General features: G+C 47.9%; 1 protein-coding gene across 1 annotated transcript in view; it reads right to left on the bottom strand.

Moving 5' to 3' along the window:
- Positions 1 to 252: 252 nt before the first annotated feature.
- Positions 253 to 17,836, bottom strand: part of LOC147430762 (inositol oxygenase 1-like) — a 28,934-nt gene continuing 11,350 nt past the window's right edge. Inside the window, exons 3-10 of the mRNA XM_086493328.1 lie at positions 9,028 to 9,232; positions 7,994 to 8,053; positions 7,489 to 7,541; positions 7,292 to 7,414; positions 1,132 to 1,201; positions 953 to 1,031; positions 715 to 796; positions 253 to 559 (exon numbers count right to left, since the gene is read on the bottom strand). Coding sequence (XP_086349454.1) covers positions 533 to 559; positions 715 to 796; positions 953 to 1,031; positions 1,132 to 1,201; positions 7,292 to 7,414; positions 7,489 to 7,541; positions 7,994 to 8,053; positions 9,028 to 9,232 — 699 coding nt within the window. The 3' untranslated portion in view covers positions 253 to 532. The remainder of the gene's footprint in view (positions 560 to 714; positions 797 to 952; positions 1,032 to 1,131; positions 1,202 to 7,291; positions 7,415 to 7,488; positions 7,542 to 7,993; positions 8,054 to 9,027; positions 9,233 to 17,836) is intronic.

Below are 17,836 nucleotides of genomic sequence, written 5' to 3'. Positions count from 1 at the left end.
ATCATCTAAGTTGTTTATACCACAAAAGGGCTTATCTTTGAGTACTAATTACAGTTGAGTGTTAAAAAAAGTATTGTATGGAAGGCTACAAAAGCAAAAATTAATCTTTAGAGATATGGTTTAAAAACAACCCTTTTCAAAATTTTAGTTTGTGTGCTTGAGGTCTACTTCAATTCCAATGTTTCACAGTTGAGTAGCCTTGAGAAGTTCGATGCTCATAACTAAAATCAATGCGCATTTTTTACAAATTCAGAAGAAAAAAATAACTTCATGCTGTCATTATTGTTACAAGTCCACCACATACATACAAGCATCTGCCCAATTACTTATTTTGGCATCATATGCAACATCACTATAGATGGCTTTTGTATGTGCCAATAGCAATATTGATGGTCTCACAACATATATCAATTCAGTAAAGCGAGACCCTCGACATGGAGCTACTCATAAGACCCACACTAGTCAGACTTGCAATGTCTTAACAATTATGGAAGAGAATGACATGGTAAGACTATCTGATTCGATTGCCCTCCTACCAACACAAAGTCTTTGGAAAATACTGCATGCACAAAACAACAGAAACCTCATATAAGTACAAAAGCCAATGAATTGTCTTTGCTGGCCTGTTGTGTACATATTTAGCCCTATATTCTCCAATAAAACTTGTACTTACAAACCAAGCAATCCGCATTCAGCTTAGCAAGTCAAATTTACCTTGTCTATCAGAGACAAATAATAAGGCTTCACTTCTTCCACATTGATGCGTGTCTTGCTCTTGCTGTAAAGATCATATTGACTGCATAAGCATTAAAGAAACCCCACCGTGTAAGCACAAGCGCAAATCATATTACATACTCGCTATGTCAAACTTTTTCTCAAATTTGACGTGAAAACTCAGAGAGAAATCGTACATTCTCCAAGAGTGGAAAAGATATGCAATGCGTTCACTTACTTAAATCTTTTAAGCCAAGGAAGCATGCCTCGATCGAAGTCATCAAGCAATTGAGTGTAAGCATCAGCACGGTGTAAAGCTGCCATCGCATTAAGATTCAAAATTCAACCACAAAACCAATTATTAAGATCAACCAAAGAGCAACATCCAAAAACCAAAAAGAGGGTAAAGTTTTCTACCATAAAAGGAATGATATCTGATGATAAATAGTGCTTGCGGCGGCAATGTGCATTTGTTCAGTTTCATAACCTGACAATATCAATGAGAACCAAGGGAATATATATCGATCTCCTAATGGGTAAATTAAAAAATTCAAAAATCATAGTCAAGTCAAATAGCTTGAGAGCTCGCTACTGCTGCTCTCCCCCCCCTTGCTGCGCCATCGCTACCCTCTCCCCCCCCCCCCCCCCCCCCCCCCGCCCCCCCTGCGCGCGCTGCCGCCCGCCCGCTGCCCCCCCCTGTTTTCGCGCTGCCCCAAAGGCTGCCCGCTGCCCTCCTCTCGCGTTGCCATCCCCACCCCATCCCCCCGCTCGTTGCCGCTTGTGCACCCGCACATTACCCAGCTGCCCACTTCGCCCTCGCCGTCCCCCCATCCCTCCCGTCCTCTTTGCTCCCGAAGGTCTTCTGCACCTGGCTCGGCAGCGCTTTCTCTTCGGACAAGTGCTTGGCGTACTCGTTCGCAGATTTTCTTCACCGCCCGCTTCTTCGACTCAGCAGTAGACACAGGTGGAGGCTCCAGCTCCACCTCAGAGGGACTCGCCTGAAGCCCCCTCGCCCGACCCCGCTGAGCCCACCATTCGACTTGCTCTTACGCCGGCAGAGCAAGCGAGCCTTGCCACAGAGGTAGAACGCTTGCAGGCGACTTCTGTCATCTGCAAGGTTCTCGGCACTCGTCCCAGCAGAGGAGAGCTGCGAGACCTTCTCCAGGCCCGCCTCCTCGCAGAGGTGGGCAAGATCTTGGATGTCCAGATTCTCGGACGGGGGTACTACCAGATTGAGTTCGAGACTTCCGAGATGGCCTCCAAGGTCATAGCTATGAGTCCATTGGCCATCCGAGCAGCACGCGCCCACTTTCGACAGTGGCGACATGGTTTTGACCCGGCTTCGGATGTGCTAGTAGAGGAGGCGGACATCCCCATCTCAGTCTGCTTTCCGGGTTTACGGAGGGAGTACCTTCCACTTCTCTCCAGGATTGGCTCCGCCATCGGAACTGTCCTGGAGACACCTCGTACGGCAGCATCAGTAGCTGCCAAGGCAGCTGGCATCCCTTCAGTTCGAGTTTTGGTCAGAGATACCCACACGCTTCCGAAGGTCATCCTTCTGCCTCGGGTGAGTGGGGGTTGGTTTAGACAGAGTGTGGAGTACTCGGGTCTCCCGAACCAGTGTTTCATTTGCAGACAGATGGGCCACCTAGCGAAGGCCTGTCCACGGAGGAGACCACGACCCGCACCCCAGCCTCAGCCCCAGCCTGCCAAGGCTGGGCCGCAGCCACAGCCAGCGACACAGAGCACAGATTCAACGCCACCCTCCGAGCCTGGGGCTCCGACGGAGGAGGGGTGGCAGCAGGCCCGTGGCCGTCGACGCCAGGGGCCACAGCGACAGCCTGGCACTCAGAGTGGCCCCCAGGTGCCTACTCAACAGCAGTGGGTTCCCACGGGGAACCGCTTTGGTCCTCTTGAGCAGGAGGAGCCCCCTACGCCAGCCTCCACCTCCGCTTCACCCTCGCCAGCCGCTCCGCCTTCCGATCTCCCCTCCTCCTCCTCATGCCCTCCCCCGCCCTCTGCTACCGCTCACTCCCCACCTCGCCCCCCCATGTCTCTGCCGCCCCACCCCGCTTCTCCTCTCCCCCGCCCCCCCCCCCAGCCCCTTCTCCCCCTCCTCCTGCTTCAGTACCACAGTCGGCTCAAGAGACTGGACCCTTGCCGGCGGCCAGGAGATCTCTTGGCAGCGCCTTCGCCACGAGTCGCCTAGCGAGAGAGGGTCAGCCCTTCATGCGGCCCCCACTGCAGATTCAGACATCTCCTCTTGCAGCTATCCCTCGTGGTTTGACGAGCTTTGACCTCCGACGCCACTGGGATTTCTTCGATTACGGGTTTACTCGTTTTCTTGGCGATCCGCAGCAGACCACGAGGCAGCCTGCTTCAGAGTCCACGCTTTGTTCCTCGCCGCTAGGGGGACAGAGGCCTTGGACTCGGCAGTTGGTTTCTCCTTCCCCCTCTGTGGCAGGACTGAGACAGAGTGGTCCCTCGACTCAGTGGTGGGATGGTTGCATACACAGGTTCTCGAGTTCTCTCACCACATGGGAGAACTTGGCGTTACAGATTTGCTGCAGACTTTGTGGCCACTGGCCAAGTTTGCGGTGACACCCCCAGATTCAGCAGGATGTAGACACATTGTGGTGTACTTTTTTGCTGATACGCAGTGTTTGCCTTGCTATGTATTCATTCATGAGGACTCCTGGACAAAGGAGGTTGCTTTACGCACGGCTCGCTCTACTTGGGCTTGGACCAGGCACTCACTGCAGTCTCGCCTATCTAGAGGACGCTCGGATGCGGATTACTCCCCATCCAAGCCTGCTTCGAAGATAGCTCGTCTTGCTGCTGCGGCAGCATCTGTTCTCTCTCGCTCCCCATGAGGATCGTCTCGTGGAACGTGCAGGGACTCGGTGGGCCCCAATTTCAGCGACAGCGGGGCTGATTGCGTCAGGAGCTTCAGCGATGCCTTGTGGGAGGAGAGATTGATCTCCTTATGCTTCAGGAGCACCATTTGTCTGAGAGCCGCATTCGGCGATGTGATCAGGTTTTGCGTGGACGCTATGATACCTTTTGGTCAGCTGCTTTTGGACCTGGAGGCATCCAGGGTGGGGTATGTATGACTATTGCGGACTCATTACAGCAGGCCATTGTGGGCAGAGGGATTATTGTACCAGGCAGGGCTCAGTGGATTACTATGCAGATTCAGGGTAGCCTTGTGGGTTTCCTCAACATCTATGCGCCCAATGTGGCGAGTGCTCGTGCAGAGTTTTGGTCACAGATTGTTGAGTCTTTGCCACAGGTTGACCAGTGGTGTGTAGGAGGGGACTTCAACATGTTGGAGGACCCTTCTGACAGAATCGGAGGCAGCCATGCTACTTTGCATGGAGTCGAGTTAGCAGCTTGGGAGAGGTTTTGTATGACGTTGAGGGTCTCGGATACATGGCAGCATTCTGGCTTTGTGAGGCCTCCAGAGAGTCTTGCCTTCTCTAGATGGACCGCAGAGTGGGAGGAGTGAATCTATCGCGCATAGATCGCTTCTACACTAGTGACCACTTCAGTGACTTGGGGGGATCAGTGGGCATCTTGGCAGGGACATCCTTCTCGGACCATGCACCAGTGATCCTCACAGTGGCAGACAGGCAGAGGAGTGGGAGCACGATGCTTCGCATCCCAGAGCGGGTCTTGTTGGACTCAGCACTCAGAGAGAGGGTCGAGGCTCTATGGACAGAGGGCATGGACAGCCAGGCTCCACCTGCAGACAGAGTGGCCTCAGGCCTAGCTCAGCTCAGCCACTTCTTTCTCCAGGAGTCTTTGGCTCGACGGGCTGCAGCGAGAGAGCAGGAGCAGCGTCTCAGACGAGGCATTGCTTCACTACAGAGGATGCAGGAGCAGCATCCAGACAGTCCATGGTTGGAGGAGCAGCTACAGCAGGCTCGACAGGAGCTTGCTTGCACAGAGGAGAGGCGCCATGAGTTTGCCTTCCACCGACAGGCATCTCAGTGGACTCAGGTGGGTGACAGAGTGACAGGTGTTTTTTTTGAGACAGTGGGACCTCGGCACTCGCATGCCAAGGTCAATCAGTTGAGGAGACCCGATGGGTCAGTTGTTTGCGAGCCAGAGGATATGCGTGCAGTTGCTACTGACTTTTACCGTGAGCTACTGTCGGCTGAGCCCGAGTCAGAGAGACAGGATGCATGCAGGGAGCAGGTTTGGGCACAGATGCCTTGTCTTGTGACTGAGGAGATGCAGCAGAGGCTTGAGTTACCTCTTCAGCTTGAGGAGCTGCACACGGCTCTTAGGGCCCTCCCTCGTGGTAGCTGTCCAGGTGAGGATGGGCTGCCTTTCAGCTTCTTCTTGGAGTACTGGGACCTGCTTGGCCCAGATATTTGTAGTGCCTTTCAGTACATTCTGCACACAGGAGTGATGCCGGATAGCATGAGTGAGGGCCTGATTTACCTCATTCCAAAGGAGGGTGGCTCCTTGGATGAGATTCGACAGTGGCGTCCCATCACCATTCTCAACTCAGCCTACAAAATTCTTGCCAAGGCTCTGAGTTTGAGGATTCAACCACTTTTGGAGAGCCTTATACATGGGACTCAGACAGGTTTTGTCAAGGAACGCAGTATCCTTGACAACATCTTCACTTTTTGGGAGGCTTCTGCCCTTGCACGGCTCCGTGGGGAGGACCTTGTGATTCTTCTTCTCGATTTTGAGAAGGCATACAACAGAGTTGACTGGGACTTTCTAGAGGGCACGCTACGCAGGATGGGCTTCTCAGAGGCTTGGATCAGAGGGGTGTCAACTTTGTACAGACAGGCCCACAATCAGGTGCTTATGGCAAGAGGTAGAGGTGAGCGCTTCATGCTCACACGATCGGTCAGACAGGGTTGTCCTCTTGCCCCCTTTCTCTTTCTGTTCTATGCGAAGGCGATGAGCAGATTTTTGGTGTCAGAGCAGGTTGGTTTGAGGGGCTTAGCACTCCCTATACGGGGAGATGAGCTTCTGGACGCTGAGTTTGCCGACGACTCAGCCTTGTACTTGAAGGGCCAGGAGGCCAATTTACACAGATGTGGGCTAGCTTTGGAGACCTTCTGCTGTGCATCGGGCGCACTGATCAACTGGAGAAAGACAGTGGCTTTCTCAGTTGGTAGTGCTCCTGTGCCAGATTGGATGCCAGGAGAGGGTTTCAGGTGGATTCCTCCAGGGACTGCAGTTCGGTACTTGGGTTGTCAGGTTGGTTTGGATTTGTCCCCCGAGCAGCAGATTGCTCCTCTTCTCCTGTCCATCACGAGAAAGCTGTTACATTGGAGCTCAGCACGACTTTCGCTGGCTGGTAGAGTAGTAGTTGCCAACCAGGTGTTGTTGGCGACTATGTGGTACATCACTTCTTGCTGGATCTTCTCGAGTTCTTGCATCAGCCAGGTAGAGAGGCTGATCAAGAACTTCCTTTGGTCTGGTCGCGACACTCAGATAGCCCGAGCCAAGGTGGCTTGGTCGGTCATCACACTTCCTTGTTCTCAGGGAGGGCTTGGGATCATTGATCCAGCACAGCAGAGCAGAGCCCTTCTTGGGAAGTTCGTCGTCAGAGGACTTCTTCCAGGCGAGGAGCCCTGGAAGGAGTTCTTGTTGCAGAGGCTTCGTGCCAGGGTGCCTCAGGCAGGAGGCCCTTGGCAACCTTCGACCAGATGGATCTTTACAGAGTTGCGCCGAGTTGGTTTGAGCAGGAGACTGGAGGACCGATTCGCTGTGAGTTTGCTTCGGTCTTGGGAGCTATTGCGGCGTGGCCTAGAGCAACGACAGCCGACGTGCACGGAGGAGCGCCTACGGCAGCCCCTCGACCTACACTCCAGCCTGCTACAGACCTTACTCCACAGGAGTGGAGCAGTGAGAGAGCGGAGTGTTGGGAGCTCATCAGCGGCCTAGCTCTCTGGTTCATCTGGCGGGCCCGTTGTTGCCGCATCTTTGAGGCTCGCCTTGTACCACCAGCAGAGACTGTTCGTGACTTTTGGCTAGAGCTGATCCATACTCTCAGAGGACAGCTTGAGGGACTACAGGGCAGCTCCGACCGCATGCGGGAGCGCCGCGAGGCTTTCCTTCGTCTCTGGCGCCCTGGGCCGTTTTACTCCATGGTCCAGGGGGTGCTCAGATGGCACTACTGTCCACCTGTGTGGCTTTTCCCTCCTCCCATCTCTTGATTTAGCCCCATTGTATATATGCTGTTTTTTCATTGGGAGAGTCTCCCCATCATGTTTGTTGTAGCCCTCTCTTGCAGAGGTGGATGTAGCCCTATGGGCAGCTTTCATTAACTAATAGAAGGATCTTTTTCTCGGAAAAAAAAAAAAAAAAATCAAAAATCAGTGCATACATAGCACAAGGAAACTCTAAAGAGAAGAAAGTGCTCAAGAAACAAATGTAAAATGGCACACACTGCATGCACACTCGACCACCTCTATATACAGACATATTTCATTTGCTAGACCCACCCTTCACTTATGCATTTGAAATGCTTTGAAAGGATTTTTATTTTGAGACATAATAGAACCTCTATCTTAAATAAAGAAAAAGGTCTTGCTAGCACCCAAACCTGATACATATACTCATCATGACCCCACGACATCATCACTTTGTCCAAACCACATCCTTCCTCATACATCCCATTCTTTACATTGTATTTGGAATTGTTGAAGTCCAGATTCTCCTTGAAAAACTGCAGCTCAAAAGACTGTCATGTACAGCAGCATTACATGGACTTCATGCATCATAACCAAAAAGATTTTGTACCTCAGAGTGCACAATGGCAGAGTCAAATGGACAACCCAACGGGAACGTATCTCCTGTTATGTACAGAGCAAACTTCTAATTTGGAACAATGAAACTTGCACGCCCACAACAAGGTAATCTTGGCACTCTTCACCTACTTGAGAACAAATGTATGTTCAATTGTCCAAAGATTGCATGCATGCATGCAAGTGCACAAAGATGCATGCACACGCTCAAGCACATGATATCATACAGAGCAAAGTCGCAACATTGCTTGAAAGGGTTAGCAAAACAAGCACACCATTTGCTCCAAAACATTCCCCCAACGATGAATCTTACAACAAAAGAGTTGAACAATCAAAATCACCATGATGCGACAACACAAGAGTTACACAAGGGAAACAGAACAATTGTGAGGATAGACTACAGTCCGTATAATATACTACCATGTATAAACAGCATTTCTTATCCTCAAACAACAGCCAGCAATCTAGGCACAGTAAACTCAGTACAGAGATAGGCTCACCTACTACAGCCCATTGAGGCTCCCCTCCGAAGTTAGGATGGAGGAGTACTTTTCCCAAATCTGCAAGACATAAAACCTCCAATAAGCAAAATAGATACTTGGTGGCATGAAATCTATCCGACAAAAAATGCAAGAACATGCCACTGATGCCATTTAAAACAGGAGTGTTTCCAAACAATTTTTGAGAGCACAACACAGCCGGCCCCAGTATTAAATTGCAAAGAGTCCCTCCTGTTTCCTATAAGCAGGAAAAAACTCCTATCCTCAAAAGCTTTACTAAAATTCCTTCATATTGCTCCCCATGACAGATATTAATTGCTCAATGTGCGTGAATTTTCACAACCTGTTGGCATAGATAACTAGATGCAGTTTGACTCATTGTTAAGCAAGCAATTTTGTGCACTAAAAATCCTCATTCCGTGTTGATATACAAATGAACCTTCTAAGACCCTACCAGAATAATCTTCAAAGCATCATAATCAAGGGACCACCTCCAGTCTCCATACTTATAGCACCGCCATTATCTTGGGTTCACAAGGACATGTATGCAAGAAGGTAGAGCACATATCATGCGCACATCCCAACATGCAGCATACTCACCAAATGCAAAAGGACTAGGCGGGTCAGACGCAGGGATCCGACCGTTGGACATGGACAACCCTGGCTGTGGCTCTTACAGAAATTTGTAATACCTAGCAATATGCAAGCACACTTGCAAAAATCATATGGTAGACACAAATCTGTTTCACATATTTCTTGCAGTCCTTAAATTGTTTGATTAATGAATCATGATATACTCATCAAGACCAAATGTGGCAGCAAAATGCAAGTTCCATGACTTCTGTTGCAATGATCATTAAGGTGAGTATGATGGCACCACAGAAAAAATATAAATCCCCAGTCATACTCACAAAATCCTGATAATCCTATTAAGGCCAACTCTACATGCAGCCCAAAAATCCGGTATGTTTTTACCCAGATGAATCTAGGAAAAAGCTTAAATGTCCAAAAACTTATCATTGTCACAAGCATACCATGAATCAGGCCCGTGAGATGAAACCAATCTTCATTGGGATAATCTCTACGTATGGCCTCTGCCGTCTGTAGAAGGTGCTCTATCTGCGGCTCATCCAGGTCGGGGTCACTCTCATCCACAAATTCATTGAGCAGCTCGCAGCATTCCCAGACACCCATAACTGCCTTGTCCAATTTGCAATGTTTCTCTCTCATCGCCAAAGCCTGCAAGCACAAAATAGAAAGACACCACCACAAGCTCCTTACATTATTTGTCCAAGGCCATTTTAACAGCCTTATTCATAAACAAGTTTTGCATCATCATCATATTTCATCGCCATATCTCCCTCTTTCATCACGTACACCTAAAAGTGGGGGTATCTGTACCTTTTCTCCACCTTGTCCTGCGATTAACACAAAAAGATAGCATGTGAATACTCGCGGCAGTTACAAAAGAGGTAGCATCTTTTGTCTATCTTTTGCACAATGAAAGGAGAATATCCTTTTCAAGCAGACATTGGGGACATGGAAACTCTCGTTTCTAGATGTACTCTTGTATCCTAGCACGAATATGGGAAGTGAAGAGCTACAAAAAATCCTCAGACAAATTGATCTCAGTTGTTTGCATCTAAACCATGAGCAAATCCTTTCAGGAGGTCCATTCAAAGATTGATTCCAGTAATAACAAAGAAATGGTCAAGGTACTCTTGTATCCTAGCACAAATATGGGAAGTGAAGAGCTACAAAAAATCCTCAAACAGATTGATCTCAGTTGTTTGCATCAAAACTATGAACAAATCCTTACAGGAGGTCCATTCAAAGATTAATTCCAGTAATAACAAAGAAATGGTCAAGGTATGCCAAAACGCTCCACTCTCTCTCTCTCTCTCTCTCTCTCTCTCTCTCTCTCTCTCTCTCTCTCTCTCTCTCTCTCTCTCTCTCTCATACATATGTATACTTGGGATCACAGGACAGTTCTCCATGGCGAGTGCAGCCAGAGATAGGATCACACGAGGATATGTGGCATTAGCGATGCTTGAGCGCCAATGCCACCAGGCTTTTTTCCAAGAGCCCCGCACCAAGGGGTGGCTTTTCGACACATTAGTCACCCCAGCACTCATGTATGCAGCACCAGTTTGGGCGCCGAGCCTTACAGTTTCTTGGTGGACACAAGTCGAGAGGCCACAAATTATCATGCTATCCCGTCTGATACGCAGGAAATTCTCAGTGCCCCACGACATCATCAAGGCAGAGCTAGCTGCACCGCCTATGCTGGTAGAGGCCCTTTTCCAGATAGTATGCTTCATCCAGGGTTTGCAGCTTCCATCGGACAGATTATCATACAGAGCACTTGAGGCATCCCGTCAGCTAGCTGCGACTGGAGAGAGTGGATCATGGTATGCACAAATGACACAGTGGTTTAGCACACATGGCTTGGATATCGAGCAGCTACCACCATTTCAGTACGACCCCGACTCACCATTCATTCGCCTCTCTCATGCGGAGAGGAATCGGGTCCTCAGACAGGATCTCTGACAGTTGTATATCAGAGAGACATGGATGACACCGAGACAGAGAATGACAAAGCTAACCCTTTAGAGGATGCCATTCAAAAGTGCAAAGAAGAAATGACCGAGACCATTGACAAGATCAACGCAACCTCTTAGGCACAATAAAGATGCTCGAAGAACGCGTGCGGGTCCAAGAAGGTAAGATAACCACACAAGAAGATCGGGTGACGGCCCAAGATGAAGAGACTGCTCTACTCAAGGAAAAGCTTGCCGAGGTGCAATTCCGAAACGCACTTGAAGAGGGAGAAGTGTTGTCACGAGGACATGGCAACTGCTAACCTTAGTTGTTGGTTTGTTTCCAATGATTTTCATTTAATTTTTGAGACCCTCTTTTTGAAGTTGTAAATGGCCGGACATTGTATGGCCAGTGTGAAACAATAGTTTCCCCCGCAAACAGGATGTAACAGACTTGGACACTCCAAGTCTAGAATCTACCGCGACACCACAAGAATTTACTTCAAACAATTCACAGTTCACAATTGATTCGACACTGGCCCGGCGGAGTTCCGTACCTAGAGATGTTGGCCCCAAAGACTGGCACCCCTTTCGGTATTTCTTTTTGTATTAATCTCTTGCAAAAGTACAAGTGAGTGGGAGGCTCTCACTCTCAGACTCTTTGTCCAGATGCTCTGAGAAGTGGGAGGCATGCCCACTTATTTAAAGGTTTACAAGGGATGCCAAAAGCAGAGCCCCAAAAGCTGAAAATCAAAAGCCTTGTAATATAAAGCAAGTCTCTCTCTCTCCCAAGCTTGCTTGTAAATTTAAAGCAATTAAACCAAGTCTCTCTTTCTCTCTCTTGCATAGCAAAAAGCTGGCTGAATTTTCGCAACAAAAAGTAGCCCATCTACGTAGCCAAAAACAGCCCATGCTTATGCTTTTTGTCGTACTCTGCTGCCACGTCAACGTTTCGTGAAACTCGCCACAAATTCCGGGGGCTGTCCGTATGGTGCAGCCACGCGTCATCATTTCCGCCAGCCACTGGGACTATTGTGTGTGTACTGGGCACACCACGTCACTGGGTTGTGACACACCCCCCTCTTGAAAGCATTGTAATCGCCTTCGATTACGCCTGCAAAACGAACAGAAGCCATAAACTGTCTTAGCAGACACTGACTATCAGTACCGACGCACTAGGAACACACATCTAGCACATGTACCAATCAACAGTCACATCACACAACATCGCAAGACATCACAGGACATCACATGACAAATCACATTTAACATTCATTCGGATCTTAGACCATGATTTATCGGCAATGCAATTAGCAATCACGTCTAGATCCACTCAGGACCTCATAGATGCCCGATTGACCAATCCGCATTGCAACCATGTCTATAAAGATCATTCAGACCTAAATGCTCAAGTCATTTCGTCTATCAGTTCCTGCACTTAAACAAGTCAATAACAAATCAGTATCATATTATCAGAAATTCCATTTCATAAAGTCATTACAACAGAATACTGTCAACTCTCAGTATCCTGAAGCTCAAAGAGACATTAGTGACTCTAGTATCGAAAATTGAGGCATTTGTTGACAAAGGAGCGGAGCAACTCCCCTCTTGTGCATACCCACTACACCAGATTTCCGGCCAAGCTGAATTCGGGGTTCCAATTGGGATAGACTATACTAAACCAAAAGCTTCAAGGTAAAGTTTCACCATGTGAGGAGTATCTGCTAGGTCCTCCTCCTCCATCCACTTCGCATCCAATGCTGGATAGTTCTTGAATTTAGCCAAGAACCACCTTATCACTTTACCCTTAATCTTTCTGTCTTTATGTGCTAATATTTGTTCTGGAACAAGGATCTCCTCGTTTTCTTCCACTTTGAGTTGCTGATCAGGCTCCCCATCTTCGGGCACATCGCCTTTAAAAGGCCTCAAGAGACTCACATGGAAAGCATTGTGAATCCTCTCAAGTTTCGAGTAGCTTCGGTCAGAAGGAGACATCATTTATCTTTTCGGAGATCTAGAAAGGTCCGTAGTATCGCATACTAAGCTTTGGAAAAAGCCTCTCCTTTTCTTTTTTCTTTCTCAAACGTGCCTTCTCAAAACGTAAGAGCATCCAATAATTCTCCTTCAATTTTAAATCGCGACGATGGCGATCTGCTACCTTTTTTGTCTTTCTTAAGATTTTTGCAAAGCCTCGCGGACCTTGGCAAAAGCCGTGTACAAGTCGCGCGTGTACTCATCGGCTTCAAAAATCTTATCTTTCGTGCTTAGGAAGGGTGGAACCTTCGTAGCACCTTCAATAATCTCAAATGGCGCCTTTCCCGTCGAAGAGTGTATTGTGTTATTGTAGGCAAATTCCACCAAAGGTAAATACTTTTCTCATTGAGTCTTCTTATCCGAAATGTAAGACTTCAATAAATCTAGGACCACTGCCCGTCAGTCTCTACGGGTGGAAAGATGACGAGAATTACAACCGTGAGCCAATGTTCTCCCAAATTGCCTTCCAAAATAAACTCGTAAATCTGGGGTCACTGTCGAAGACAATAGTCTTGGGCATGCCATGTAATCTAAAGATCTGGGCCACAAACAATCTCGCTAAGTGATCCGGCTTGACTGTTTTCTTCACTGGAATGAAATGAGCTTGCTTGCTAAACCTGTCAATAATAGTCCAGATACCATCGTGACCACTCTGTGTTCTCGGGAGATCAAAAAAGAAATCCATTGCAATACTTTCACGTGACACATCACAACCCTATATGTCCGTGGACAACAAGCTACACCACAGCAGGGTTCAGTCATTCCAGTCAGTTTAGATTAGCAGTGATCTGGCACTTTTGTGAGTCTATTCGTAGACCATGCATGCCCAGTCACTTAGCATAGATGCATATCCTCCGGTTGCACACAACATGATCATCGGAATTGCCATCAAAATCCATTAGCATCAGTTAGGGAAATTTTCCAGTGCATTTAGCCTATTTTACCTATTTTTGGTTATTTTCACCTATTATTTTTAAGTGACTTTCCAACAAAAGTAGCTAGGGCAATTTTGCTAAGTTTGTATATAAGCAAATCCAAGTTAGCACTATTTGGCAGAAGAGGCAGCAGGAGCTTTCCGCTCAACAGACAACTTTTCAGCAGTACCCCCCAGCACCCCTAGCGTTTTGGATCCCCATCCTCGCCGGGCAAGTTTCCAGACTTGGCGTTTTCTTCCACAGCAGGCCATCGCCATCACACCCCAGCAGTTGCAGATTCTTTCCTCGCCAGCACTAGATAACCCCAACGTTTTTCTTGCAAAAACGCTACAGATCTCAGCCAGCGTTTTCCTTGCAAAAACGCCAGCCATACCTACAGATCTCAGCGTTTTTCAGCCAGCGATATCATCATAAAAAACGCAGATTTACAGCCTTGACAAACGCAGGTTTTCAACAGATGAACAGTAGCAGATCAGCCCCAGATTGGTTGCAGAAGTTCCCCCATCTTTAGCCCAAGAAAACGTAGCCAAAACAGTCATTTTCAGCCACCAAAACAGTCCGAAAAATCAGCAGTTAAAAGACCATAGATTTCAGCCATCAAGTAGTCATCGTTATCGGCATAGTCCAAGTTGCATCAGTCCATTGCATACGCATTGTACACCTTTGTACAATCAAAGTAGACCACTCTCGCCGACGAGAGTGGGGCCTTCGGAGGAGGGTTTTACAACCTCTCGGGTGTCGTATCTCTTTTCTCTCGGTCTCATTCACTTGCATGCACAATATCCACTCACTTTGTTCGTGATCATAGCACTCTCTATAGACGGAAGACACTCTCCTTCCCTAAGAACTAAAAGGAACCTTGAGCAATAAAGATCACTAATCTTGAGAAAATACAACATTCATTCCGCTGCACCTAACATTGGTATCAGAGCTTTGGAAGTGTTCTACATTACTCAAGGAAAGAACCACAAGAACCACAAGAATTTTTTTGCTTGTTGCGATCGCACGAACCCAAGTTTACTTGGGCGTGGCGATTCCTAATCGTGTTTTGTTGAAGAGTGACAGGAATCCCAAGAAGAAGGGCTTGTCCAACCTATCACCAGCGTGTGACTACTATCTATCCTTTTTGTTGATTTCTTTCTTATTATCTATTTACTTTCACTTTTTGGAAACACCCCTCGGGAAATCTAACTGCCCTGCATTGCATACCTAGTGTGGAACTGTCCAGAGGGAGTCCAGGCCTGAGGGCAAGAGAGCACTAAGGTTGGACAAGGACTATGGTTAGCCAAGTGGGGTCATTGACTAGCCAAAGTGGAATCCTTTGCTACAGAGGCTACATTTCAGTTCTGGATGTGGCCGCAGTGTACAAAGAGGGTCGGATGACCTAGAAAGATACAATGGCAGCATCTCCTAAAATTTAGGGAACTGCTATTTTGGGACCTGAAAATGTGTTGGCGTCATTACCTCCGGAATGACAAAGGGAACATTTTCTTACTCTGCCGTGAAGTCAACTGGGCAACCGGTTGGGATATTTTTAGGCGGCAACCCCGAAACGGAAAAATGCTTGTAAATGTGCCAAGTGGCACATTCTGGTGCACTTGCCTCATGCAACAAGAAGTGGCGCTGAATTTGAAGAGGAGAGAGCCTCATTTTCAGATTTGTCACAGGTTAAGAGCTATGGAGTGCTTGCTTTCCCTCCTATGTACAGTGCGGTGCCAGGAGTGATGCCCTGCACGCTACGCACTGCCCTCTCTCTCCCCTTTGGCAGTATGTTATGCCCCTCTAGTGGGCTCTTCATTTGACCAATGTACAGTTGTGTGGGTTCATGCGCGATTGCCGAGGCAAGAGCCTCTTGCACAAGTACTGGATTAGCTAGCGGCTAATCCCCCCGCAGGTACAGGTGAATTCGGAGAGGTTTTACGCCAGAAATCTCGTCCGATTCAAAGGGCAAGTAGCCCTACAGGTGCGGAAGCTCGAGGACTTGCTACGGATGCGACCGGCACGCGAAACGGAGCCCGAAACAGTAAATTACAGCCTGCTGTGTATTTTTGCAGGTTTAGGGTTTTGGCCCTAAACGGACCCTAATACCCCCAGGAGGTTCGGGGACGCAAGGGGACCGCTGTACAGGTGATCTGGTGCAATTTCAGGGCTGAAAACAGAGAATTCAGCGTGCTGCAGATTCTCGCCAGGTTTTGCAAAGTGCCCGTGTGCGTCGGGAAAGTCGGCCAATGCGTGGGAATACTGACTGTGAAGGGTTCTAGTACAGTTATGCTGCCGAAATCGGGCTGGAACAGTGGAAATTCAGCCGAGCAACCTCCCCTTGTCTCTTTTCACTCATTGAGAGCGGACCGTGCACTTAGCGGCCGGCCAATCGACGTGAGGTGGGAAAAAGCAACCTTGGCGTGAGCGCAAGGCCGCCAAGGGATGCGCCCGCAAAAAGGAGTAGAACTCGGGTGAAGAGAAGATCCTTCTCCAACGCGATTTGCAAGCGCAAGAAAACCTCAAGAACTTCAAGAACCCAAGACCCTCAAGAACCCAAGAACCCAAGAACCAAGACCCGCAAGAACCCAAGTTCCTCGTGAACTTAAGAACCACGACTTCCAAGAACCAAAGTTCCTCGTCAACATAAGAACCCAAAAACCCACAAGAACCCACGACTTCAGAATGGTCATCACTCGAAGCAGAATGGATACTTCGCTTCGAAGTGATGAGCATGAGAGAGGCGAAGAAACATTTTCCCCACCAGGAGGTTTTTCTGACCCTTCCCTGTCTACGTCAAGGATTGCACTAACTCCTATGGAGGCTTTGGAGCAATTGTTTTTGAAATAGAATTCAGAACGCGAAGCAAGAGATGCAGAAAGAATGGCAAAAATGAAACGCACACACGCAGAAAGAGAAGCCGAAAGAAAGGCAAGACAAGAACGGCGCGACCGACACATGCAAGAGTGCTTGCGACTCTTGTATCCCGTGCCGACACAGATGCAAGAGATTCAAGAGACGGAGACTCTCTCAGTCTCTACTTCTCCAAAGTAGGATACACAAGATTTGCATGATTGTGTGAAGCATGATGATGATTTGATTGACCATGATAAGCATGATGATTTGAATGACAATGATTTGCATGATGATTTGGATGACACTAACAAGCATAATGATTTGCATGATCAAGATGTGATTTCTCACAAGCATGATGATTTGCATGATCAAGATGTGATTTCTCACAAGCATGATGAATAATGAATTGCATGAAGATGATGTGATTGTTCACCAGGATGATGTGTTAGTGGATGCTTTTTCTAGCGAAGCTAACCTCGTTGTAGATTCAATCAATCACCAAGAATCGATCTTGGCTTCGAGTCAAGGTCCACAGATCCCCCACAAGACGATTCGATAGATCCCGAAGAAGCGATCTTGGCTCTTGAGCCTTGGTCCAAAGAACCCTCACAGGAAGTATTATGTGTTCGCACGATTGATACGCACGCATTGTTCCAATGTTTCATTCGTGAAGGTTTCCTGTATTTTAGTCAGCATCATTGATCCCTTTTCCTAGGCATGACATATTGTATGTTGAGCACGTTTCTCTCATGAATGAGCACGAATGTATGCGGATTTTTCATGAAAAGCTGAAAAGTATGTATGTAAGGAAGTCACATTCCATGTCTCTTCCTTGGCATGACACAGTTTCTGAACGAGCACATGAAAGTATGAGCACCAAGCATGGTCATTTCCATTGTGATTTGCCACAACTGATTGATTTCGATCAAACAGAAAAGATTCGATCTCATTGTTTGCATGTGTTTGATGAACGGGTTGTCATTCCGTCTCTATGTTCATCTACCTTGCATACACAGTCTTTAGAGAAGACGAGATTTTTTTCCTTCACTTTACATGGAATGGGTATGTTCATGGTTTTGTGTTGGAGATTGTTTCAGGAATTTTCACACATGGAGATTCTTGAAGACGAAAGAAGCAGGACTCTAGACGAAGTTGAAGCATCAAAGGAGCCACAGAAGACTTTGAGTCGCTTTCGGCGCGGCCCAAAGAAGCAAGCGTTGCAGACCTATATGAAGTTCAAGTACCGCACGACCCACACATCAGAGTGGGCCGGCGAAGAGTCCCTTCCAGGATTCTGGATGCTATTGGCGATCTCCCTCGACGCCATACAGTTCGGTACCAGTACCTCACTTTGAAACGGAGGGGATGTCACGTGACACATCACAACCCTATGTGTCCGTGGACAAGCTACATCACAGCAGGGTTCAATCAGTCCAGTCAGTTTAGATTAGCAGTGATCTGGCACTTTTGTGAGTCTATTCGTAGACCGTGCATGCCCA

The sequence above is a fragment of the Adiantum capillus-veneris genome, chromosome 21, assembly GCF_014529385.1.
Source record: "Adiantum capillus-veneris isolate H3 chromosome 21, ASM1452938v2, whole genome shotgun sequence".
Classification (NCBI taxonomy): domain Eukaryota; kingdom Viridiplantae; phylum Streptophyta; class Polypodiopsida; order Polypodiales; family Pteridaceae; genus Adiantum; species Adiantum capillus-veneris.
Note: the sequence above shows the minus strand (reverse complement) of the source record. Positions and strands in the feature narration are given on the sequence as shown.